General features: G+C 41.1%; 1 protein-coding gene across 1 annotated transcript in view; it reads left to right on the top strand.

The window, feature by feature from the left end:
- bmp6 (bone morphogenetic protein 6) overlaps nucleotides 1–25,892 on the top strand; it is a 72,705-nt gene that overhangs the window by 23,053 nt on the left and 23,760 nt on the right. The window contains exons 2-4 of the mRNA XM_067434301.1: nucleotides 6,347–6,539; nucleotides 22,468–22,616; nucleotides 24,992–25,186. Coding sequence (XP_067290402.1) covers nucleotides 6,347–6,539; nucleotides 22,468–22,616; nucleotides 24,992–25,186 — 537 coding nt within the window. The remainder of the gene's footprint in view (nucleotides 1–6,346; nucleotides 6,540–22,467; nucleotides 22,617–24,991; nucleotides 25,187–25,892) is intronic.

Genomic DNA, 25,892 nt, shown 5'->3' with positions numbered 1-25,892 from the left:
TTACTATGTGTATTGTGGTCTGTTATTAGGATACAATGCTGTGAGCAAGTTTGTGCAAATTTTTAGCATTGTATCTGGACAGATTTTATTTTGGATTAGTATACATTCATTCTGGTCTTTCAGGGTTTCATTTAGTTAATATGCAGATGTCTGAATTTTGCCTATATGATCAATGTGAATTTGACAGTACAGCAATTTTAAAGTCAGTGTATCATGCCACAAAGGAATGAGTTGTTGAAAAAAAGTTGTTGAAGCTTATCAGGGTGGACAAGGTTACACGTAAGTCTCTATGGCTCCAATGAACTGGACATCCTGCCAGAATTACTACAAGATTAATGCATTATATTATCCAGGAGATGACAAAGAACTGCAGAGAAACATTCAGAGTTTTTTGGGCCTCTCTCCCCTTGGCTAATGTCAAACAGGATATATGGCAGAGTAACCGGGCGAAAAACAATGTTGACCAAGAAAACATGGGCATATATGCTAACTCTGCCACAATGTCATATGGACAAATTAATCAAAAGTAAAACTTCTTCAGTTTCACTATTATTGCATTTCATGAGAAGAACCATAAAGCAATAGTCACGGTGGTGTGGTGGTAGTGTTTATAGAAGTTTTGCTCTATCAGGACCTGGACATGTTGCCATCATTGAATAAAAATCAGAACTTCCTCAAAACTATGGACAGGTTTTGAAATGACCTAGCCAAATTACAGACATCAATGCGGAAGCTAAATATCTGAAATGGTGTGGTGCACCATAAGAAGTACTAGTAATTTACATATAAACATAAGCTAATGAAATATTACCAGGCGGATCTCGAGAAAATGCGTATAAATAGTACGAGTGTGCAATGTCGTGGAATGTATACGCCAAAATGAGTGCATATGCTATGCTGTTTTTCGCGTGCATATGATACGCACTTTATGGCTTGTATATGACACACTCGCGAAAACCAACCCGATCACACATAAATGCGTATAAATAGTAGGAGTGTGCAATGTCGTGGAATGTTTACGCCAAAACTCATTTTGGCGTGCATATGATACGCTGTTTTTCGCGTGCATATGATACGCACTTTATGGCTTATATATGACACGCGCTTGGGTAGGTTTAGGGTGGTGGGGCGTATATATGACGCGCTTGGGTAGGTTTAGGGTGGTGGGGTGGGGGGTTCGTATGTATAATACGCCATAAAATGTGTATCATATGCACGCGAAAAACAGCGTGCCATAGACACGCCAAAATTAGTTTTGGTGTATACATTCCACGACATTGGACACTCGTACTATTTATACGCATTTACATGTGATCAGGTTGATATTACAGTTATGAACTATAAAATATATATACATGACATTTCAGGCATTATGGTTTGGCAAAATGCCTGAAATTTCAAGCCTATATATTTGTTTTAGTGGATCTATTTGCTTTTTTCCACTTTACCACTTTAAACTTAACAGAGTTCACATAGCAATTATATAATGTTGCTTAGCATTTTGTATAAACCATTTCTCAATGTTTGTCCCTCTCCCTGGAACTGTCATCACATCCCTGTCCTCTTTTCCTGTTAATGTGTGGGAGAAAAGTGTCTGTGAATATGATGAAAACGCCAACACAATGAGAGTCACTCAAGACTTTCCACTTTGTCTCTCTTAAATGTCTCTTGCTCAAACAACCTTTTGCACTTTCACATTTTTGTTTAGTATGTGGCCACACAGTTATTGTTGTGGGTCCTTACTGGGTCTGTACTCTGAAAAACCACATCAGCTATATCAAACCATATGGGCTCTGTGGTTTTGGTTGTGTTTCTTACTGTCAATGCCAAGTCCTTGATATAAGTATAATCTATCATTTTCTGAGCCTCCTTTTTTCCATTATCCTTTCAAAAAGGCAACAGCCTTTTCAGAGGACGCATTTAGAACTCCTCAATAGTTGGGACCTTTGCAAATGTCCGCTTTCATAATTGTAATACAGGCAATGAATTACTTGAGAATAAAACGAATGGCATTGGCAGAGTATATATTCTGCTACACTCTCATGGGTTGTCTGATTTCAGCCACCCTTTGATTTTTTTTTAAGCAAAAGTAACAGGGTAATTTCCAGGCCAATAGCCCTCAATGCGGCATGTGCTGATGATCTTCAATATATCTGTCATCTCTGTGTTTTTGCTGCGGAGAGACTGGCTTCTGTTGTTGGATCCACCTGTGAAAGTTGTTAATGAAGAAGTCTCAGCAGCATGTGAAATGATCACATTCAAACCTTGATGTGCTGATGTGAAAAACATCACAAATGGGACCTTTGGAAATTGCTTTCAGTATGAATTACTAAGGGATATTGTGAGTGAGAAAACGCCTGGTGTTAAGACATCACCATGTGAACCCTGAAGCTGGAACGGCACTAAAGCAAAATCTCTCTCGACTCCTCTCTCTCTTCTCCTTCCTTTTTTTGTAAAAAAAAAAAAAAAAAAAAAAACTAGAGGTCAAAAGTCCCACTAGATGCTACCAGTACTCTATTTCATACTTTGCAGGTGGGTTTTCCAAGGTTAGTCAGTCAATTAGAGCAGAGTATGTAGCACAAGGACAGGGTGTCCCTTAGGGATCTGTCTTAGGCCCTTTGAGGTTTTCTCAAGAGGCTTAGTTTTAATTCGTAACGCATGTGTAAGGACAGCAGAAGAGTATAACTCCCCGTTGGAAGACCACAGATCAGAGAAGTTGCTCCCATGTGATGTTGGAGAACTTTAAACAGCTTCTGTAATTCACCAAACAGAGAAAATAGGGGAAGTTTTCACATTATCCAAATACTCTAGATGATCTCTAATTCATTCCTCTGCTCCACAATTTAGTTAACTCCATGACTTTCTCTTCCTCTTCACAAGGAGGGAGGGTTTAGATGGAAGTGTGTGTTCCTCACCTAGGGAAGCATGGAAATACAATCAGAGCAGGACACCTCACCCTGGGCCCACAAGCGGGGCATCCGGCTGGACTTGTACTTATGGCAAGAAATACAGCCCATGGGTCGTCCATAGGAAGGGTTGTCTGTGACGTGAGGGGAAGAGTAGCACAGCAGAATGACAAAACTGTCATCTGACGAGAAAACACACACTGGTCGCAGTTTCCCCTTTTTTTCTTCATGAGTTCAGCCACTCATGCAGAAAAACTTAAAACTGTGGATAAATGAATTTCTGTGATGTCCTTTGCTGTGGGAACAGCTTGAATAAATAAAGAATTAGTATTCTACCAGAAATAGTGAATCATTATTACAGCACATGCCCTGCACATCTGGAAGCTCTGTGAAGTGGTGCTTTAATATAAATGCGTATGTATAGACCATATGGGTGAATTAGGTCAGACAATTATAGGCTATTATTGTGCATACATAGCTTACCACATCTTTATAATGTTTAGGTATGTGAAAATAAAAACCCTGGTGAAAAACTTGATGTTACTGGTTACATGTTGGTCTTTCACTACTAGGACTAAATGTTTGATTATAACAGTGCATGGATATTATAATAAAAAGTATATTATTATGTCATCATGTCATGGTTTTGTAAAAAAAAACGATGTATTTTTGTTGTTTCCAAATCCAAGTTTATTTACATACCTATGTCTCTGGAAGACTCTTTTCACGTCCTTTGCGTCTGAAACGTAATGCATTTGTATCATTAACATGAGTACTAGCTTAGCGGTAACTTTTTTCCACTTTAGCCAGTCATCGACTCAAGACAGTTTTATTGTAATATTTGTCCTTCTGGATCTACCACCAAATCTTTATGCACAGAGAACACGACTTGAGTTTGTCTCCCATGGATGCACTGCAAGAAGTGCAAATAATGAAAGTTGCTTTCAGTAGGCATTTATTCAGAGACAAGGAGCTATAATAAATGCAATGTATTACAATAGCAAGAATATGTTTATAATTTACTACAGTTATAATAAACAAGCGCATCTGACATAACTAATAACATACAAACAATTATACTTTTCACATCTTGTATTGAATACATTACACTGTAGTAATCATTCACATTGCAAACATTTTCTGTAGCTGACATTTGGTCAGTTTTGTCTTAAGTCTTGGTACAGCTTCTCAACTGGCTTTAAATTTAGCTTTGTCAGCCATTTTTAGTTCTTTTAGTTCTTTGTCTTGTTGCATCACCTAACCTCCCTAAAGCTTTTAGTGATGATTTGATGTCCTGGCATATTTTTTTTAGAATTCATTGTTCTTTCAATGGCTGGTCTTGGTCTTTAACCTAAGGCAGCAAAGCAGAGCCAAACCAAACCATGATACTCGTTCCACCATGTTTCACAGTTAAGAAAAAGTTTTTATTGTTGTATGCAATTAGGGCTGTCACAATAGCAGGTTTTTCACACCCCGGTTATCATGGCCAAAATAATTCACAGTAACAATATATATCGCAATATCTAAAGACACTTTGAAAAAAAGAGCAGTGTTGTAAGTCAAAATCATCTTTACTTGGTTTATTTTGGGTTTTACTTTCTTTTTTGAAGTCAATGAATCACACTATTGGATACAACAATTGAGACGCTGGCTTACTCTGTCTTTGTTGACACATAATCAGGAGAGATAAAATACTGTCAAGTTCATCAGTATTATAAATAAGATTTAACAACACAAGTAAAACCTATTAACTTGTGCCCCATTTTGGAAACCAAATCCAAGAAAAGGCATATCCATATTAAAATCCATAGTTCATGAAGCCTTTGAACTTAGCCTTTGAGTAATTATATAAATGATACAATTCTTTATGGAACCTTTTAAGACCTTGTTATGTTATTTCATTTAAGGGAGTCTTAAACCTAACCTGCTAACCGTTTTTAACTTAGCACAGTGTCAAAATAACATTTATATATAACTATAAATAATGGTCTGCAACAATGCTTAGGTAGGTGGTACGGGTCAAAGTAACATCCACATGGATGGCAGGACCCAAGGTATTCCAGCAGAACATTGCCCAAAGTCTCAAACTGCCTTCGCCAGCTTGCTTTTTTTCCCATAGTGCATCCTGGTGCCATGTATTCCCCAGGTAAAACGACACACATGCACCTGGCCATCCACGTGATGTAAAAGAAAATGTGATTCATCAGACCAGGCCACCTTCTTCCATTGCATAGTGGTCCAGTTCTGTTGCTCATGGTGGCGCCCACTGTTGATGGTGGACAGGGTTCAGCATGAGCACCCTGACTGGTCTGTGACTATGCAGCCTCATACACAACGAACTGTGATACACTCTGTATTCTGACACCTTTCTATCAGAACCAGCTTTAATTTCTGCAATTTGAGATTAAGCTCATCTGTTTGATCGAATCACATGGGCCATCCTTCGTGCATCAATGAGCCTTGGCCAACCCTGACCCTGTCGCCGGTTCACCACTGTTCTTTCCTTGGACCACTTTTGATAGATACTGACCACTGCAGATCGGAAACACCCCACAAGAGCTGCAGCTTTGGAGATGTTCTGACCCAGTCCTCTAACCATCACAATTTGAGCTACTGTGGCTCGTCTGTTTGATCGGACAACATGGGCCAGCCTTCGCTCCGCACATTCATCAATGAGCCTTGGCCACCCATGACCCTGTCACTTGTTCTTTCCTTGGATCCCTTTTGACAGATACTGACCACTTAAGATTGGGAAAACCCCACAAGAGCTGCAGGTTTGAAGATGTTCTGACCCAGTCAGCTTGCCATCACAATTTGACCCATGTCTAACTCACTCAAATCCTTCGCTGCCCATTTTTCACGCTTAACGCTGGTCGCTGGATTATGTACACATCACATTAACATATGTATAGTTCATTTTAAATAATATAATTATCGCAATACAGTGCTACAACCTTAATTAACACAATATTCATATTTCATGTTTTGAATATCATGAAACAGCGCTGTACAGATAAGTAAATTGTGTGAAAAATACTGTTTTTTTACACGCGAAACATGAACTGATGTTATATTGCACACTGTAAACATAATTAAAGCTTCGAAAACATGCAAAGAATGGGACCTTTAAAGGTGCCAGTCATCTGTGGACACTTTCACACTTTCAGTCTCAATCATTTCCTTAATTGACACCAATTAGTCATAACACAGAGGCTCAGTCTGCCTTGTCAATTATCACTCAGTGTCTTTACAAAAGTTCTGAATTTAAAGATCAGACTACATTTTGTGGGACATTCAGATATAACAAACTTTTTCTTGCCACTGTATATTAAATGTGGGACCTGGAGTATGCATACATGCAAGTTATATTTCAATAGCAGTTCGTCATGAATCGTCAAGCACACTAAAACATCTCATTGTACTTCTGTGTTTTTTAACAGTGGAAAATGACAGGGAGCTGTCTCCACAGAGACGACATCATAAAGAGTTAAAATTCAACCTCTCCCAGATCCCAGAGGGAGAGGCCATCACAGCTGCAGAATTCAGGATCTACAAGGAGTGCGTCACCAGAGGCTTCCGCAATGAGACATTCCTCCTTAGTGTGTTTCAGGTGGTTGGGGAACACCCAGACAGGTAAAGAAGTTGCATTTTAAAATATTATTCTATAAAATTCCATATTCTTCATTTGTCTTCATTTGGTATAGCCTACTTTGAAGTCTAACCAGTTAAATATAGCAATATAAGTCGACTTGGGTGCCGCTGACCGCCGGACGCTAGTTATTTTAGTCTATGAAGTTTTAAATATGGATATTTTTCTTTTAAAGACATGCCACTTCACTTCAGAAGGCCTTTATTAACCCCCCAGAGCCATGTAGAGCAGTTTTATAATGGATTGATGCACTTTTATGGACTTAAAAAAAATCATTGCCATTATAAAGCTCTGATTTTATTCGTCTGAAAGAAGAATGTTATATACACATAGGATGGCTTGAGGGTGAATAAAGCATGGTCTGATTTTTATTTTTGAGTGAACTAACCTTTAAATATGATCAAATTTAAAGGGTTAACTCACCCAAAAATTTAATTTCTGTTATTAATTACTCACCGTCATGTTCCAAACCCATAAGACTCATCTTTGGAACACAAATGAAGATTGTATGTTTATATGTGAATAATATTGTATTGACACAAATTTCATGATTTGATTCGATTTTGATTCTCAAGCTTGGGATTTGATTCGATTCCGATTTATTCGATATGCCACATTTTCTATAAACTAGCGAATGCTGTAAACTATACATGAAAGTCAGTAGACATAGTCTTTACAGTAGACAGTAGACTATTCATGGGAGATGTATTACATTACTATATAATATTGAAGGTTAAAATTAACTGATTTGTATTTGTAATTTGAAATCTGAGACTTTGTTTCATATCAAAACAAAGCACAAAGATTATTGTGATTTATTGGAGGGGCTCTACAATATTCTCTTCATTCATCAACTGAAAACAGGACAATCTAATCGATTCTTTGGATTTAAAGGGTCATGAAACCCTAAACCAAATTTTCTGAGATTTTAACAGAAGTATGTGTGTTGAACATCATGGAAGACAATGTTACCATCTGTTAGGTTGAATGTGGGAGACAACTAGTTAATTTTAAGCCTTTTTGCTCTATTTTCAACTTCCTAGTTTAAATTCATCTTCATGTCAGCGTCATAGGTTGTGATGTTTTCTTGTACTATAGTACGGCGATGACTCATCGCCGTCTCATAATTATTCATTAATAATTATGAATAATGAATAATTATAATTATTCGAGTCTGTAACGGATTCACAGAGGCAGGATTCAATAGCAAGTAACTCAGTTAATTGACAGAATGTGTCACAGAAGACAAAACTCAGAACACTGATGAAGTCCGGATAAGACGGAGCAGTGAGAGAGGCTCTGTAGGCGACACGGGCAGGCTATGAGCAGCTGTGACTCAGGAGATCGGTACAGGCAATCCGGGAAGGGATCCAGCGTTTCACGGAAGGGAGAAACGACAACCAACACGGAGACACAAGGGGAAACATCCAACAACGCTCTGACAAAGACAAGAGAGAAACAGAGAGACTAAATAGGGTGAAGGTGAAGAGTTGCAGCTGGTGCAGGTGATCAGCCACAGGTGCGTGATGAGCCAATCCCAGGCTCCGCCCTCACCTACATTCAACACGCACCCAAGAGTGAGACAGGGAATCCATAAACCGTGACAGTACCCCTCCCCCTAGGAGCGTCCCCTGACGCTCCCAGCCGACCTTACCTGTTGATTGTAATCATCAATAAGGGAGTGATCCAGAATGTCCCTAGCAGGAACCCAACTTCTCTCCTCCGGACCGTAACCTTCCCAGTCCACCAAGTACTGGAAACCGCGTCCCCTCCGTCTAGAATCCAGAATGCGATTAACCGAATACGTTGGTTCCCCATCTACGAGTCGCGGCGGTGGGGGAACCGGGACTGGCGGATTAAGGTGGGAGTGAAAAACAGGCTTGATTTTGGATACATGGAAGGCGGGATGAATCCTCCTGTACGCCGGAGGGAGTTTGAGGCGGACTGTCACCGGACTAATGATCTTAGTGACAGTGAACGGGCCGATAAATTTGGGAGCAAGTTTATTAGATACGGAGCGGAGAGGAATGTTCTTGGTTGAAAGCCACACTTTTTGACCCACGACGTAAACGGGAGGCTTAGACCGGTGGCGATCGGCTTTAGCCTTGGTGTGCGCTCCCACCTGGAGCAGAGTCTCACGGGCTCTGGTCCATGTGCGATGACACCTCTGGATAAAGGCGTGAACAGAGGGGACCGCGACCTCGGAATCCAGACTAGGAAAACTAGGTGGCTGGTAACCTACACTACACTCAAATGGCGAAAGGCCCTTAGATGACACTGGTAACGAGTTATGAGCGTACTCAACCATAGAGAGTTGCTGGCTCCAGGATGAAGGATTCTTGGATACCAAACATCGCAACACTCTTTCCAGATCCTGATTGGCTCTCTCGGTCTGACCGTTGCTTTGGGGGTGATAACCCGAAGACAGACTAACCGTGGCTCCTAGTAATTTACAAAACTCCTGCCAAAATTTGGACACAAATTGGGAACCTCTGTCGGAGACCACGTCCATCGGGAGGCCATGTAACCGAAAGACGTGGTCTACTACAGATACCGCTGTCTCCTTGGCTGAGGGTAATTTGGGCAAGGGAATGAAATGTGCTGCCTTCGAGAATCGGTCCACGACGGTCAAAACGACCGCCTTGCCCTGGGAGGGCGGGAGGGCGGTAACAAAATCTAGAGCGATGTGGGACCAGGGTCTCGAAGGAACAGACAACGGCTGAAGTAACCCATGGGGAGGTTGGTTAGATGTCTTACCAACCGCACAGACCGAGCAAGCCAAAACAAAACTGCGAATGTCGCGAGCCATAAGTGGCCACCAAAATCGTTGCTTTATTAAACTGCAAGTGCGGTTTACCCCTGGATGACAAGCAATGTTGGAGCAGTGACCCCATTTGAGGATCTCGGATCTTAACCCCTCCGGAACGAACAAACGACTCGGTGGGCCGCCGGGCGGGGGCGTTACCCCTTCTAAGGCCACCTTGACCTTCGATTCGATCTCCCATGTGAGTGTAGAGATAACTATCTTCTCTGGCAAAATACACTCGGGAGTAACCGGGCGTTCGGAAGCATCAAAAATACGAGATAAAGAGTCGGGTTTGATGTTTTTAGACCCGGGGCGGTACGAGAGAACAAAGTCAAAACGTCCGAAAAAAAGTGCCCACCGAGCCTGCCTGGAGTTGAGTCTTTTAGCAGATCTAATATATTCAAGGTTCTTATGATCCGTCCATACAATAAAAGGTACCCCCGACCCTTCAAGCCAATGACGCCACTCCTCCAACGCTAACTTGACGGCCAATAACTCTCTGTTACCAATGTCATAATTGCGTTCGGCAGGAGAAAGACGATGGGAGAAAAACGCGCACGGGTGCATCTTGTCATCAGAGGGAGAGCGCTGTGAAAGAACCGCTCCTACCCCCACCTCTGACGCGTCGACCTCTACCACGAACTGACGTGTGGAATCAGGGGCGGCTAAGATGGGAGCCGAAACAAAGCGGCTTTTCAGTTTGGTGAATACAGCCTCGGCTGTATCGGACCACCTGAACGTCGCTCGGGGAGAGGTCAAGGCAGTCAGAGGTGCGGCTAGTTGGCTGAAATTGCAAATAAAACGCCGATAGAAATTGGCGAACCCCAGAAACCTCTGTAGGGCCTTACGGGAATCTGGACTTGGCCAATTCATCACAGCCTTAACCTTGTCGGGATCCATGCGCATTCCCTCCGATGACACGATGTACCCTAAAAAAGGAACAGACTGTGCATGAAAAGCGCATTTCTCCGCCTTGACAAAAAGCCCATTCTCTAGCAACCTCTGAAGCACTCGTCTGACGTGTCGAACATGTTTCTGGAGAGACGAAGAAAAAAACAAAATGTCATCCAGGTAGACATATATGAATTGGTCGACCATGTCTCTCAACACATCATTGACGAGTGCCTGGAAAACCACTGGGGAGTTGGAAAGGCCGAAAGGAATGACCAAATATTCAAAATGCCCCCTGGGGGTGTTAAATGCGGTTTTCCATTCATCCCCCTCCCTGATGCGAACCAAATGATAAGCGTTACGTAAGTCCAACTTCGTGAAGACGGATGCTCCCTGTAACCTCTCGAAAGCTGAAGACATCAACGGCAAAGGATAGGTATTCTTTACCGTGATGTTATTCAGCCCTCGGTAATCAATGCAAGGTCGCAGAGAACCATCCTTCTTCCCCACAAAGAAGAACCCTGCCCCCACTGGATAAGAGGAAGGGCGGATGAATTTGGAGGCTAGAGAATCAGAAATATATTTCTCCATGGCCTCCCTCTCTGGAATAGAAAGAGAGTATAGTTTGCCCTTAGGCGGAGACTTACCTGGGAGTAAATCTATAGCACAGTCATAGGGACGATGCGGAGGAAGAGAAGCAGCTCGGGACTTACTGAACACTTCCTTCAGGTCGAGGTACTCCGGAGGTACGTTAGACAGATTCACCGTCTCACTCTGAAAAACAGAACGAGACACAGACGAACAAGCAGACACCAAACAAGACTCATAACATTTATCACTCCACGCAGACACAGAGTTTTGTCCCCAGTCAACCCTTGGATTGTGTAACTCCAGCCAAGGGTGACCGAGGACAACGGGAGCCAAAGGGGAGTCCAGGATGAAAAATGAAATGCGTTCAGTGTGGTTGCCGGAAGTGATCAGTGTAAGTGGTTCAGTGGTGAATGAAATGTCAGGGAGAACTTGTCCATTGAGTGCGTTGACAGAAATGGTGTTCTTGAGTGCAATGGTGGGTATGTTGAGTTTATGAGCAAGGGCAGAGTCAATGAAGTTACCTTCCGCTCCCGAGTCGAGGAGGGCGAGGCTGGAATAATCCTGAGCTGCCCACAGCAATCTCACCGGGAGGAGAGTGGAGGATGAGGTCTTTTCCACGGAGATCCCGCCCGACAGTAGCCTTCCTTTTACCGCCGGGCGTGGTCTTTTACCGGGCAGGAGTCTAGCAGGTGTCCGTTCCCGCCGCAGTACAGGCAAAGACCACGGGATCTCCGTCTCGCCTTCTCCTCCCGGGAGAGCCGAGCTCGACCCACCTGCATGGGCTCCGGGTCGAAGGTGTAGCTGACCGCATCCGTAGCAATTGCCTGAGGGCATTCGACACTCCCATGCGACACTCCCATGCTGAGGCTCCATCCTGGACCTCAGCCGACTCAGACGAGCGTCCACCCTCAACGCAAGATCAATGAGACCGTCAATCTTCTCCGGAAGGTCGATGGTAAATATCTCCTTCTGGATGCGGTCAGCCAGCCCATGCAGGAACATGTCCCACTGTGCCTCCACGTTCCACTTGCACTTGGCGGCCAGGGTGCGGAACTCGATGGAATAATCCGAGACCGAGCGGTTACCTTGACGGAGCTCTGCGAGTTGACGTGCCGCTTCTCTTCCGGTCACCGCTCGGTCAAACACCCTTCTCATCTCTGCCGCCAGCGTCTGGAACGAGGAGCAGCAAGGATGTTGATTCTCCCACACCGCCGTTCCCCAAAGTGCGGCTCGTCCGGAGAGCAGGGTGAGGACGAATGCCACCTTGGATCTTTCCGTGTTGAAAGTCTGCGGTTGAAGAGCGAAAAACAAGGAACACTTGGTAAGGAAGGCTCTGCAATAATTGCTCTCACCGGCATAACTCTCGGGGGTAGGCAGACGTGGTTCCGGTTGCCGCGATGCGGATGGTGTGTGCGGAATCGGTGGTGGGTCGGGCACAGTGGGACCGACGAGTTGTTGCATCTGTTGGGTCAGCTCGGCCACCCGTGCCACCAAGGTGTGTACTGCCTGTCCTGCTGGTCCAGTCTCTCGTTGCTGCTGGTCAGTAGGGCGTTGATACTCGCTGAATCCATGGTTGGTCAGAGCGTTCTGTAACGGATTCACAGAGGCAGGATTCAATAGCAAGTAACTCAGTTAATTGACAGAATGTGTCACAGAAGACAAAACTCAGAACACTGATGAAGTACGGATAAGACGGAGCAGTGAGAGAGGCTCTGTAGGCGACACGGGCAGGCTGTGAGCAGCTGTGACTCAGGAGATCGGTACAGGCAATCCGGGAAGGGATCCAGCGTTTCACGGAAGGGAGAAACAACAACCAACACGGAGACACAAGGGGAAACATCCAACAACGCTCTGACAAAGACAAGAGAGAAACAGAGAGACTAAATAGGGTGAAGGTGATGAGTTGCAGCTGGTGCAGGTGATCAGCCACAGGTGCGTGATGAGCCAATCCCAGGCTCCGCCCTCACCTACATTCAACACGCACCCAAGAGTGAGACAGGGAATCCATAAACCGTGACAGTGTCTTTATCCTATAAGAAGACGCGTTGCTTAATTCATTACAGCACGCGCTTAATTATTCATGACAGCACGTGTTAACAGGCATTTTCCTCTGACTGACGCAGCGGCGCTTTTAACAGTGAGATCAGATACTGTAAGTGAGAGATGCACTGATGGATCAAAAACGAGTGCTTTGTATGAGTGTCTGCGTTGCCTGCGTTCTCTTGAGTCTACAACACAAACGCGATTTGTCCCCGCTGTGAGTGTAACCTAGCCTAGAAATCTAGGCGCACCCTAGCGGCAGCAAATTTAATCTGCCCGCGAGTGTCGTCTAGCAACTCTCAATACCCTTCTGAGCTGTAAACGCCTAACTCTTGCCGGGCCAATCACATCGTGTATAGAGTCGGTGGGATGACGGCCGAGTTGCGTTTGCTTGCTTCTAGTAAACACAGAAACTGACGAACGGCGGCCTTTCGAATCAGCTTTGACCGTGACTCTGGAAGACTTGGAGTTAAGCTTTTCTCTGAGAAAAGAACAAAGAACGGCACTGAAGTCATTCTTAAAAAAAGGGAAGATGTGTTCTGAGTTTTGCCGATCGGATACGGCGAATGTTTAATCTATCAACGAGCTCTGTTTCACCTTCGTTGCTCTGGTTGGTGGTAGCGCTATCCTATCGCGTGCAGAGGGATTTTGACTCCCGTTTGAGTTTAGACAACCGTTTATCCCACCCCTTGGATTGAGCCCTGTCTATGGGGAGTTTCCAGACCAAACATCTTGATGTGGGTCTGGCTTGTCAGGCTAAGTGTAACTACTCTTCACGGCTATTTAACCGACCAAATGGCACATATAACTCCACAAAATAAGCCTCAGAAGTTATCAAAGTTATACAACAGTGTGTTCACATATATTTTCAAAGCAGAGAACAAATGGCGAATGGCTGTGCATTAAATTGTGCATTGAATTATAGTTGTCACAGGATATATGTATTTGTGTAATGGTGAGCTTACAAATCCTTGTGTATATTGTGTTGCATGTAACGTAATGGTCATTTGCAGTGTGCATTTGTGGGGAGCTTTAATGCTTTTAATGAGAGCAAAATAAAACTGGTTGAATCAGAAAAAGCCATTGCTGTGCTGTCACCAGTCAGTCTCCTCTCACCCCCCTGCACGCTGCCGCTAAACCACGCCCACTTTTATAGCATTTTTCAAAACTGTGGTGAGAACTGACTGCTGCTGAAACAGGGGGTTTCATGACCCTTTAAGAATCAATATTGGTTTGTAAAAGTAAGAAGCGATTTAAATTGAGAAATCAATCATTTTTTTTAACCAGCCCTAGTGAATAAAATCAAAATTCAACCTGTTCATAATACAAAGCGATAAAGTAGAAATTTGGACTAAATCGCTCAGTTATATGGATTAGTTTTATACAATCTCTTTATTAACTAAGCATCAGAGTGTCAGTTTCATTACTGTCAATGGAGGTATAGAAAGCTCTCAGATTTCATCAAAAAGATTTGTCTTCCTAAGGTGAACGAATGTCTACGGGTTTGGAACGACATGAGGGTGAGTTATTAATGGGGTTAGTTCACCCAAAAATTTAAATTCTGTCAATAATTACTTACCCTAATATCGTTCAACACCCGTAAGACCTTTGTTCCTCTTTGGAACACAGTTATTTAAACAGATATTTTATATTTAGTCCGAGAGCTTTCTGTTCCTCCATTGAATGTATGTATACTGTCCCTTTCCAGAAAGGGAATAAAAACCTAATCAAAGTAGTCCATATGTGACATCAGTTGGTTAGTTAGACTCTCTTGAAGCATCAAAAATACATTTTGGTCCAAAAATAACAAAAACTATGACTTTATTCAGCATTGTCTTCTCTTCCGTGTTTGTTTTCAATCCGCAAACAAAGATTCGAGCGGTTATGAATCAGCGTATTGACTCATGATTCGGATCGCCAATGTCACGTGATTTCAGCAGTTTGGCAGTTTGACACGCGAATCATAAATCAATACGCTGATTCATAACCATTCGAATCTTTGTTTGCGGATTGAAAACAAACATGGAAGAAAAGGCAATGCTGAATAAAGTTGTAGTTTTTGGACCAAAAATATTTTTGATGCTTCAAGAGATTATAATTAACCAATGTAATGTCACATATGGACTACTCTGATGATGTTTTTTTCCCTATCTGGATAGGAACAGTATACTGTACATACATTCAATGGAGGAACAGAAAGCTCTCGGACTAAATATAAAATATCTTAAACTGTGTTCTGAAGATGAACGGAGTTTGTGTGCGTGTCAAACAACATTAGGGTATGTAATAATTGACATAATTTTAATGTTTGGGTGGACTAACCCTATAAAAGACAGAATTTTCATTTTTAGGTGAACTATTCCTATAAGTATTAAACGGCAATTTGTTGCACTTGTGCATGGTTTTCAAGCTGAGTAATTGACTATTTTAAATCAAGCCCAGGCGTCCCTCACTGAACACAGCAGAGGTTGTCTACCATGTACTTTATGCAGACTATGGCCATGACCACAACGCACAACTGAAATAGCTTTAGTTTGGCATCTAAAAAAGAACCCACCAACACACGTCAAACATTGACTTTGTGGGTGGTGGGAGGGATATCTCCTTGAGAAAGGCAGATGGCGTGACCGGTATAGTGTTCAAAACACACCAATAAGGTGTGACTATGGGACGACCCATCTTTTTTTTTTTTAAACCACAAAAAGGCACCAAACAAGAAACAAAGGATCTCTGACCAAATGAACCATGTTTCTCTCCCAAATAGTTTTCTAATGTTTATCACGAAGTGTTCATTTGGTGTACATCCTGAGCTGAACAATGGACACACTGTTTTTCCAAAAGAAACCTGCAGGAGTTTTTTTATTTTTAGCCATATCTATTATGTATCACCAGTCATTGTATCACTGTACAACACGGTTTACCTTGATGCAAATTATAGCGTGCTTCGTGGTATTTCCCTACATGCCACTTTCTGCCTGTAAATCCCAAATACTGTGTGGGTTGCAAAATGTATTTGCTTACAAACAGATTAATTTGCAAACTTGTCAAGTTCTAACAGCATAATTACTGTGTTTATGGTTTGTGATCTTTAAAAAACACATTGGTTGGGGAAATGCGGTATAGCTGAGCTAAGCAGATGCACAAGATGGCTGAGAGAAACTTCTGAAGTGTGTAAGCCTTTAATCCATGAAGCAAAAAATAACTTGGTTATGGAGGTGGTGCAGAGGGGCTGTATATCTGGCTGAATTTAGCCCATGTGGCAAGACGATTTGACCTAAAACAGAAGTATAGTGAACCTTGAGTCAACAAGCTTCACATGGTCTTAAATTTAAAGAAACAATGACTTGTAAGAGCATTTTGAAGTGATATTTAATCTGTAAAAGGTGTTTCCTTTTTGCACCACTAGAAATACTGACTATTTGCAAACTCCCAACTCCTACTATTTGGGTATTGCATACTGCTGTAGTCTATCTACAAATATTTTAATTATAGGAAACAGTATGCAAAAAGAAAATAAAAAACAACAAAGAATGCTAAATCAAAATGCTAAATTGTCGTCACCTGACTTCATTAAAGGGCATGAAGAGAAGACAATGCTGAATAAAGTCGTATTTTTTATTATTTTTTGACCAAAATGTATTGTTGCCGATTCAAAAGAGTCTAACTAACCAACTGATGTCACATATGGACTACTTTGATGATGTTTTCATTATCTTCTGGACGTGGACAGCAAGTGGGCATACACTTACATTCAAAGGACAGAAAGGCCTCTGACTAAATCTAAAATATCTTAAACTGTGTTCTGAGGATGAACAGAGGTCTTACGGGTGTGGAACGACATTGGGGTGAGTCATTAATGAAAGAAATTTCATTTTTGCAATTAATTAATTGTTCATGTAAAAATTGTCTTCTAGCAGTCTGATAATAAATAAAAAGGCTTATTTATCAGGCCGCTCTCAGGCTTGTTTATCAGGCAAATGTAGTAAGTACCCTAACGGTACCAAAAAGTGGTAGCCTGACGTGGTCATACTCAGTTCTAGTCAGAATATGAGTCTGAAACTGCTCCATTGGGCTGGGATTATGGGGAGTCTTTCAACCAAACCAAGAAAGCCCTCAATTGGATAGAGCTACAACCAATCAGAGCAACGAAGCGACGCATTGTCGTTCAAATGTCAACAGAGCTTAACTGCACTGTGTTGCCAAGTCCGTGTTTTTTTCCGTGAGTGGTTTTCTATGTCCGCGGGTTGAAGCGACTATTATGTGATAAATATATAGACCCATGCGTGTGAATTTAAGCAGGCAACCTTGCCAAAATAACACACATTTTACCCCCAAACGTCATTTTCGTCGTCAACACTCTGAGAAGCTATTGTTTAGGGCTAGTAGTTGGAGGGTTTTGTTGTAAAAACTTGGCAACCCTGTCTGCACGTGCGCTGGAATACACAATCTTTGCCGGTGTTGTAAAAAAATAAAATAATATAATGATACACAGAGTACTTACCCAACATGATCATCATTTCTGAGAGAAATAGTGAAGGTGAATGCATATACAAACAAGCTCTCCGTTTAGGATTCGAACAAATATAATCCAAGCCCCTTTGATGACGTGCATGATTACATTACTGTTGATCATCTGTCCATCATCGTCTAAAGCCCGCCCTGATGATTTCATTGGTCCGAACAGTTTCTGTTCGGAGATGATTACTCCTCTATGGATCGAGGATCCAGACAAAACTGCCTGACCTAAAAAAATTGTGGGCGGGGCTAAGTTCGGCTGGCATCCAGGCTAAAAAAGTGGTATGGTATGATTCAGAATTAGGGTACCATTTACAACTTTTAACAATGGTAACAGCAAAAATTGCGTACCATATTGAACTGTACTGAACCGTACCGCTCGGTGGAAACAAGCAAGCCATTATTGTCTCTGTTTAAAGGGTTAGTTCACCCAAAGATGAAAATTCTATCATTAATTACTCGCCCTCATGCCGTTCAACACCTGTAAGAAATCATGAAACAGTGTATTGAATCAGCGGTTCGGATTGGCAAAGTCACGGGATTTCAGCAGTTTGGCAGTTTGACACGCAATCCGAATCATGAATCGATACACTGATTCACTAAGTTCCGAGGCTTCAGGAAGCGGTGTTTTGAAATAGGCCATCACTATAGAAGTAATTTCGGGGTCTTTTTGCACACAAAAACTATTCTCGACACTTCATAAAATGATTGTAGAACCACTGTAGTGAGATGGGCTTTGTAACAACGTCTTTGGTGCCTTTTATGGGTCTTGAGAGAGGAAATTACATTGTGGCCAAACGGATGCCTTTCTGAGTTTTCTAAATATCCTCATTTGGGTTCCGAAGATGAACGGAGGTCTTACAGGTGTCAAACGGCATTAGGGTAAGTAATTAATTACAGAATTTTTATTTTTGGTTGAACTAACCCTTTAAACTACAAATCACAAATTCGTGAAAACAGTGACATCATGCACACGTGCATTATGTCTTCAGTCTATAGGCAGTTTTGTGGCTCTGTGTGAACGGGGACCTTTTTGTGAAGAACGGAATAAAAAAACATTTCAGTTTTTTAGCACAGCATTGACGTATAAACATACCCTCAACTAGTTGTTGCCCCTTATTTCAAAATTAACTTCTAGAACTTAAAAAATACAATTGAATCAAACTAAATACTGCTTAATTTAAAAATTGATTCGGGATGTGTTGACTGTAACTAATGAGTTCACAGTCCCATAGGGAATGTGTTGTAGAAAAGTTTATTTCATTTACACTGTTGTTTTCACTTGTTGCTGTTGTTGTTGTTGTCTTTTTTTTAGTTATAATAATAATAATAATAATAATAATAATAATAATTTGTTACATTTATATAGCGCTTTTCTAAACACTCAAAGCGCTTTACATAGAAGGGGGGAATCTCCTCAACCACCACCAATGTACAGCACCCACTTGGATGATGCGACGGGAGCCATATTGCGCCAGAACACTCACCATACACCAGCTTATGGTGGAGAGGAGACAGAGTGATTAAGCCAATCATTATATGGGGATTATTAGAGGCCATGATGGACAGGGGCCAATGGGCAAACTTGGCCAGGATGCCGGGGTTACACCCCTACTCTTTATCAAAGGACATTCTGGGATTTTTAACGACCACAGAGTCGGGACCTCGGTTTAACGTCTCATCCGAAAGACAGTGCTCTTTGTCAGTATAGTGCCCCCATGGGTGTTAGGACCCACACAGACCACATGGTGAGAGACCCCTGCTGGCCTCACTAACACCTCTACCAGCAGCTACCTGGTTTCCCCAGTTGGTACTGACCAGGCTCAGCCCTGCTAAGCTTCAGTGGGAACCAGTCTTGGGCTACAGGGTGATATGGCTGCTGAGCAGTTGAATGTGATAAACTATTACCTTGATTTTGATTCACAATTTGATACACAGTAATCACATTACTGTATCATTTAACAATTTCCGTAGAGATAAGAATGCTTTGCAATGTCACAATTTATTCCAGGCAATGTCAGAATAATATCCACTTATTTTTTAAGCACATTTATAAGCACATTTTATTAAAAATCGTGGTGTTTATGTAAATCTTCTAAAAAGTGCAACACTTAATAAAACTAGATAATTGGCAGCTAATGAATGAATATACAATTGTATTACAACTTGGAAGTTATATTAGAGCTTATACATTTACATTTATGTGTTTGCAGGCACTTTTAAGCAAAGCAACTTATAGTGAATATACATTTTATCAGTGAACGCATTCCTATGCCATTATTTTGTGATTAAATTGTTTTGGAGGAATCTGAAAGGCATTTTTAAACACTGCCAATTCTATTTATTTTGAAATCAGTTTCTGTTTTCATGACGATCCATCAATACCTCATGAAAAATCCGGCTTCCCATGACTGTTGAGTTATTACTTTTCTGTTTGTATATATTCTAATCCCTGGTTGTTTTCATGTACATCTGGCCTCCTTGGAAAACCCTCCCAAACCATATGTGAAGACGGTACTGTATGCATGCAATGGCAGTGTGAAGCTAATAAACTATAGGCCTATTTTAATGGCAGCCAATGACAGAGGCAGTAAATGCGATTTATGAAACCAAAAAAAAAAACCTTGACACTTCTGACTTTATTCTTCCAGTTAATTTAATGTGTCTATAAGAGGCTTTACAGTGGGGCTTTTAGAGTTGGCAGCTCCCCTGTGGTCCCATTCGGACCCCATCCCAGGTGAAGCTGTGTGACTGGTGGCACTAAACTGTATGAGTCAGCATAAGCATGATGCGTTCATGTCAAATGTGACGTGTGAACCACCGGAGGGAAAAACCTCATATGGAGCTCCTTAGAGTGCGGCTCTAATTAATGAGCAATAACGAGGGGCTGCAGGGACATTCCCAGAACACCTGTGTGACCAACTGCTTTGAAGTGACCCGGCCAATGCTTATTACCATGCATAGTGTGTAATTACTATAATAGGACAGGCCTCCCTGTAAGGCTACTACCTCCGTTCTCAACTCAGTGACTTGAAGCTCCTCTGAGTTTGACAAATGTATTTTTTTTTTTTTTTTTTTTTTTGCATTGTTTACTGTTGAATACATGCCTCAAAATGTAAATATATATATATATATATATATATATATATATATATATATATATATATATATATATATATATATATATATATATATATATATATATATATATATATATATATATATATATATATATATATATATATATATATATATATATTTGAGGAAGAAAACAGAATGAGGTGGGGAACAATGAAACACTATAGTTTTTATGCATAATTTCAATTAGATTTACTTTTATGGTTTTCATTTTGAATTTAGTTAAAGTTTCAGTATTTTTTATCATATTACCATTAAAGGGTTAGTTTACCCAAAAATGAAAAGAAATTCTCTCATTAATTACTTACCCTAATGTCGTTCGACACCCGTAAGACCTCCGTTTATCTTCAGAACACAAATGAAGATGTTTTTGTTGAAATCCGATGGCTCAGAAAGGCCTTCATTGACACCAATGTCATTTCCTCTCTCGAGACCCATAAAGGCACTAAAGACATCGTTACAAAGCCCATCTCACTACAGTGGCTCTACAATCATTTTATGAAGTGACGGGAATAGATTTTGTATAATGATGGACGATTTCAAAACAATGTTTTGAACGTTATGAATCAGCGTATTGATTCATGATTCCATTGTCACGTGAATTGATCAGGATTGCCAATGTCACGTGATTTCAGCAGTTTGACATGAGATCCGAATCATGAATCTATACGCTGATTCATAACCGTTCAAAACTTTGTTTTGAAATCGGCCCATCACTATACTAGTTGTTTTTCGTTTTTTTCCACACAAAAACTATTCTTTGCTTCATAAAATGATTGTAGAGCCACTGCAGTGAGATGGGCTTTGTAATGACGTCTTTAGTGCCTTTATGGGTCTTAAGAGAGGAAATGACATTGGTGTCAATGAAGGCCTGTCTGAGCCATCGGATTTAAAAAAATAAATAAATCTTAATTTGTGTTGCGAAGATGAACGGAGGTCTTACGGGTGTCGAACGACATTAGGGTGAGTAATTAATGAGAGAATTTTATTTGTGGGTGAACTAGCCCTTGAATATAAAACACTATTAGACCAGGGGCTGTATTCACAAAACATATTACGGCTAAAAGTAACAAGTACGGCTGTTGCTGCAATCTGCCCAAAGACACTATACAAAATTGAGGCAATAGGGATAATAAATGTATCTTTAATACAAAAATGTAAAAAAGTAAAACAATATAAGCACATTTGACATGCTGTCCGAAGCGATCAAGGGCTCCGAGCGTGAATTAGCCCAAACCCTGAGTTCTGCTCCGTATGGCAGACCGAGAGTGAGGAATGGAGTGACGGAGGGATGCAGAAAACTGTGAAGGTAACTAACGTTAGGTGAGTCGGCTCTCTGCAGTGTATATACCGTCTCTCGCACTGATTAAATAGACCGTTTGAATGTGCTCCTCATGAAATTTGTTTATAAAACATCATTTTCGCTTGAATTCTGCAATCTCTGAACATAGCTGAACATATACTAGTTCAATTAGTGACACTTAGCCTACTTTTTAAAACCTTTATTTGAATATGGCAAAAAATATATATTTTTACATCTTTCTTTGAATATGCCAAGATTCTTTTTTAAAACATTTTATTTAAATATAGCAACATGAAACCTTGTTCGACAAAATATTTCTATAATTAAATCACTGACAGAGATCCCTCCTCTATCAGCCAATCACAGTAGTCATAGTTTGCAAACGTGATGACATCATCCATAGCAACGAGGTCTCTATATTCTTCTCTATATTCCTTAGTAAAAGTTGCTCTCAGCAGCTTTGTGAATAGGTTTTAAGAGAAAACTTGTAACTAAGAACGTTCACTGCCATTTAGGAGAACTCTTAGTGGTAAGATAAAATGTGAATTTGTGAATACGCCCCCAGGTCATTGATACATGTAAATAGAGTTTATAACATTTCATGATCTCCAGACTTGCTCATTTGCAGGGATGCCGACCTGTTTCTGCTGGAAACTCGCAGGTTGTGGGCAGCTGAAGAAGGTTGGCTGGAGTTTGACATCACAGCAACTAGTAATCTCTGGGTGATGAGTCCACATCATAACCTGGGTCTACAGATCAGAGTGGAGACCAGTAGTGGTAAGATACGTTTAAGATGAGTTTAACTTTATATATATATACCGTTGAGGTCAGAATTATTAGCTCCCTTGGAAAATATGATTAAAAATGCTGTAAAAATAAATCTGCTTTGTTTATCCTTTTGATATTTCATTCAAAACATCTAACCATTCATTAAAGTAAAACAATTAATAGTCAGGGTAAACCACATTATGAAATAATTTTTTTTCTCCAAAACACGTTGGACACAATAATTGGTACCCCTAGCATTGTTTAAATGTAAAGAAATCTCTAACTATTTATTCCCAGCACACCAGAGTGATTAGGAACATGACATTTTCCAGTTATGGCTTCTAAAGAATATAGTTCTGATGTGCAGCAAAAGAATATTGAGCTTTACAATATAGAAAGTGGCATTATGTGGCATAACTTTATGACCACCCTCCTAATATTGTGTTGGTCCTCCTTTTGTTGCCAAAACAGCCCTTACCCATCACATGTACATACGTATTAACAGCCTTTGCTCTGTACTTTGTTGAAGCACCTTTGGCACCAATTACAGCCTCGAGTCTTTTTGAGTATGATGCTTGGCACACCTATTTTTGGGGAGTTTCTTGCATTCTTCTTTGCAGGACCTATCAAGCTCCATCAGGTTGGATGAGGGCCTTCTGTGAACAGTCATTTTCTGATCTCTCCAGAGATGTTACTGGAGTAATTTTGGTTATTGGGTTCTTTTCTGCGCTCTGGCCGGGCCACTCAAGGACATTCACAGTGTTGTCCTGTAGCCACTTTTTTTTACAAAACTTTTTTTTAAAGTACAAAACTCACTTTTTTTTCTTTTTTCTCTTGGCTGTGTGCTTAGGGTCGTTGCCCTATTTGAAGATTAACCTTCTCGCCAGTCCAGAGCACTCTGGAGCAGGTTTTCATCAAAGTTGTCTCTGTATACTGCTGCAATAGCTTTCCCTCGATCCTGACTAGTCTATCCGTTCCTGCCACTGAAAAGCATCTCCACAGCATGATGCTGCCACCACCATGCTTCACTGTAGGGATGGTATTGGCCAGGTGAAGAGCATTGCCTGGTTTCCTCCAGACATGGTGCTTGCCATTCAGGCCAAAGAGCCAGGTGGGTTGTCATTTGCCATCTGGTCACTCTACTATACAAGCCTGATTGGTGGAGTGCTACAGAGATGGTTGTGCTTCCGGAAGGTTCTCCTCTCTCCCCAGAGAAATGTTGAAGCTCTGTCAGAGTGACCATTGTGTTCTTGGTCACCTCCCTGACTAAGGCCCTTCTACCCCGATCGCTCAGTTTGGCTGGGCGGCCAGCTCAATGAAGAGACCTGGTGGTTCCAAACTTTTTCCATTTATGGATGATGGAGGTTACTGTGCTCATTGGGACCTTCAAATCTGCATAATGTTTTCTGTACCCTTCCCCAGATCTGTGCCTAGATACAATCCTGTCTCAGAGGTCTACAGACAATTCCTAGGACTTGGTTTGTGCTCTGACATGCACTGTTAACTGTGGGACCATATATAGACAGGTGTGTGCCTTTCCAAATCATGTCCAATCAACTAAATTTACCACAGGTAGACTCCAATCAAGTTGTAGGAATATCTTAAGGATTGTCAGTGGAAGAAGGATGCACCTGAGCACAATAAATTTGATTTCAAACAAACTTTGTTCACATTGTCATTATGGGGTATTGTTTGTAGAATTTTGAGGAAAATAATTGATTTAATCAATTTTGGAATAAGGCTGTAACATAACAAAATGTGGCAAAAGTGAAACAATCTGAATACTTTCTGGATTTTGCCCTCATTTTGAATTTTACTTAAGGTTATCTTCACTTTTTAAATAAAAGATCAAAAGGATTAAAAATGCAGATTTATTTATAGGCTTCTTTCAGATTTATTTATAGGCTTCTAACCCTAATATTTACCAAGGGGGGCAATTATTATGTTCACAACTGTATTTGTGTGTGTGTGTAGGTGATGGCACTAAACTGGGCACCTTTGAGCACCTCGCCATGTGCAAAGATGGCATTTCAAATAGATTATTTCCAGATAGTCCAGTGCTAGTGAAATTAATGGGAATGTTAACAGATTATTTTTGGATGGGTATTATATAGTTCTCATTGGCTAGTTCAACATATTCATTTTATTTTTATTTGGTCATACATAGTTCAGTTCTGTTCCGTTTGATTCAGTTTGATTTGTGAGTCAACCAATTCAAAGAAGTCATTCAAAAGAAACATTTGCATGTATCTACCAACTTTGGAACTATGAGGCCTGATGTGACCGCTAACAAACAACGCTTATCAATTCTCTACTTACTGACATATTTGCATCTAAAACTGGACAAGGATATCCCATCAATATATTTTCTCTTTTATTGTAAGGATGGAGCATCAGTCCCAAGGAAGCGGGGTTAGTGGGTCGTGATGGCGCTCTGGAGAGGCAGCCTTTCATGGTGGCCTTTTTCAAAGTAAGCGAAGTCCATATTCGCACTGCCCGGGCAACGGGCAGACGTCGTCAACAGAGCCGCAATCGCTCCAACAGTCCACAGGAGGCGACTAAGAGATCACCTCTTACAGGTTAGCCATTTGTATTCCCCATATTGTGAACGAAGCCCCTTCCAATTATTTTTTTATACAAGTGTAAAATGCATTTATGGTAGAAATCAGCCATCCAGTCTCTTTGAATTTTTTAGATGTTGATCTGGATAGTTTGGGGATGCTTTTTAATCTGATGCGTTTTATGAGTCCAGATATAGCCTACCCCTTCATAATGAAAATCTGGACTCAATAATATCTTTAAGATCCTTTTGAGAATTAATTTAGGAAGCAGCACATATGTAGGCCTGACATCCTTTGTCCTGATTTGTCAACCCTCAACCATGTGATCCTGTAAGAGATACAAATAAAACAAACATTTTATAAGGACATAACACACACACACACACACACACACACACACGCACACACACACGCACACACACACGCACACACACACACACACACACACACACACACACACACACACACACACACACACACACACACACACACACACACACACACACACACACACACACACACACTGTGAGGCCCGAATATGGGCATTAATATGAAACCCTAAGCTTTTAGATACAAATTAAAGAGTACGGGTATACAAACACTTCTAGCTAAACAAGATTTATTTCATGCAGTTGCATTAAAAATGCATTTAAAAACAAAATCCTAGTGCACAATGCATTATCAGTGTTGCCACAAGGGGCATTATAATGAGTATTAGTGTAAA

Source organism: Pseudorasbora parva, chromosome 24 (assembly GCF_024679245.1).
Source record: "Pseudorasbora parva isolate DD20220531a chromosome 24, ASM2467924v1, whole genome shotgun sequence".
NCBI lineage: Eukaryota > Metazoa > Chordata > Actinopteri > Cypriniformes > Gobionidae > Pseudorasbora > Pseudorasbora parva.
This window is presented reverse-complemented; position numbering and strand designations above follow the sequence as displayed.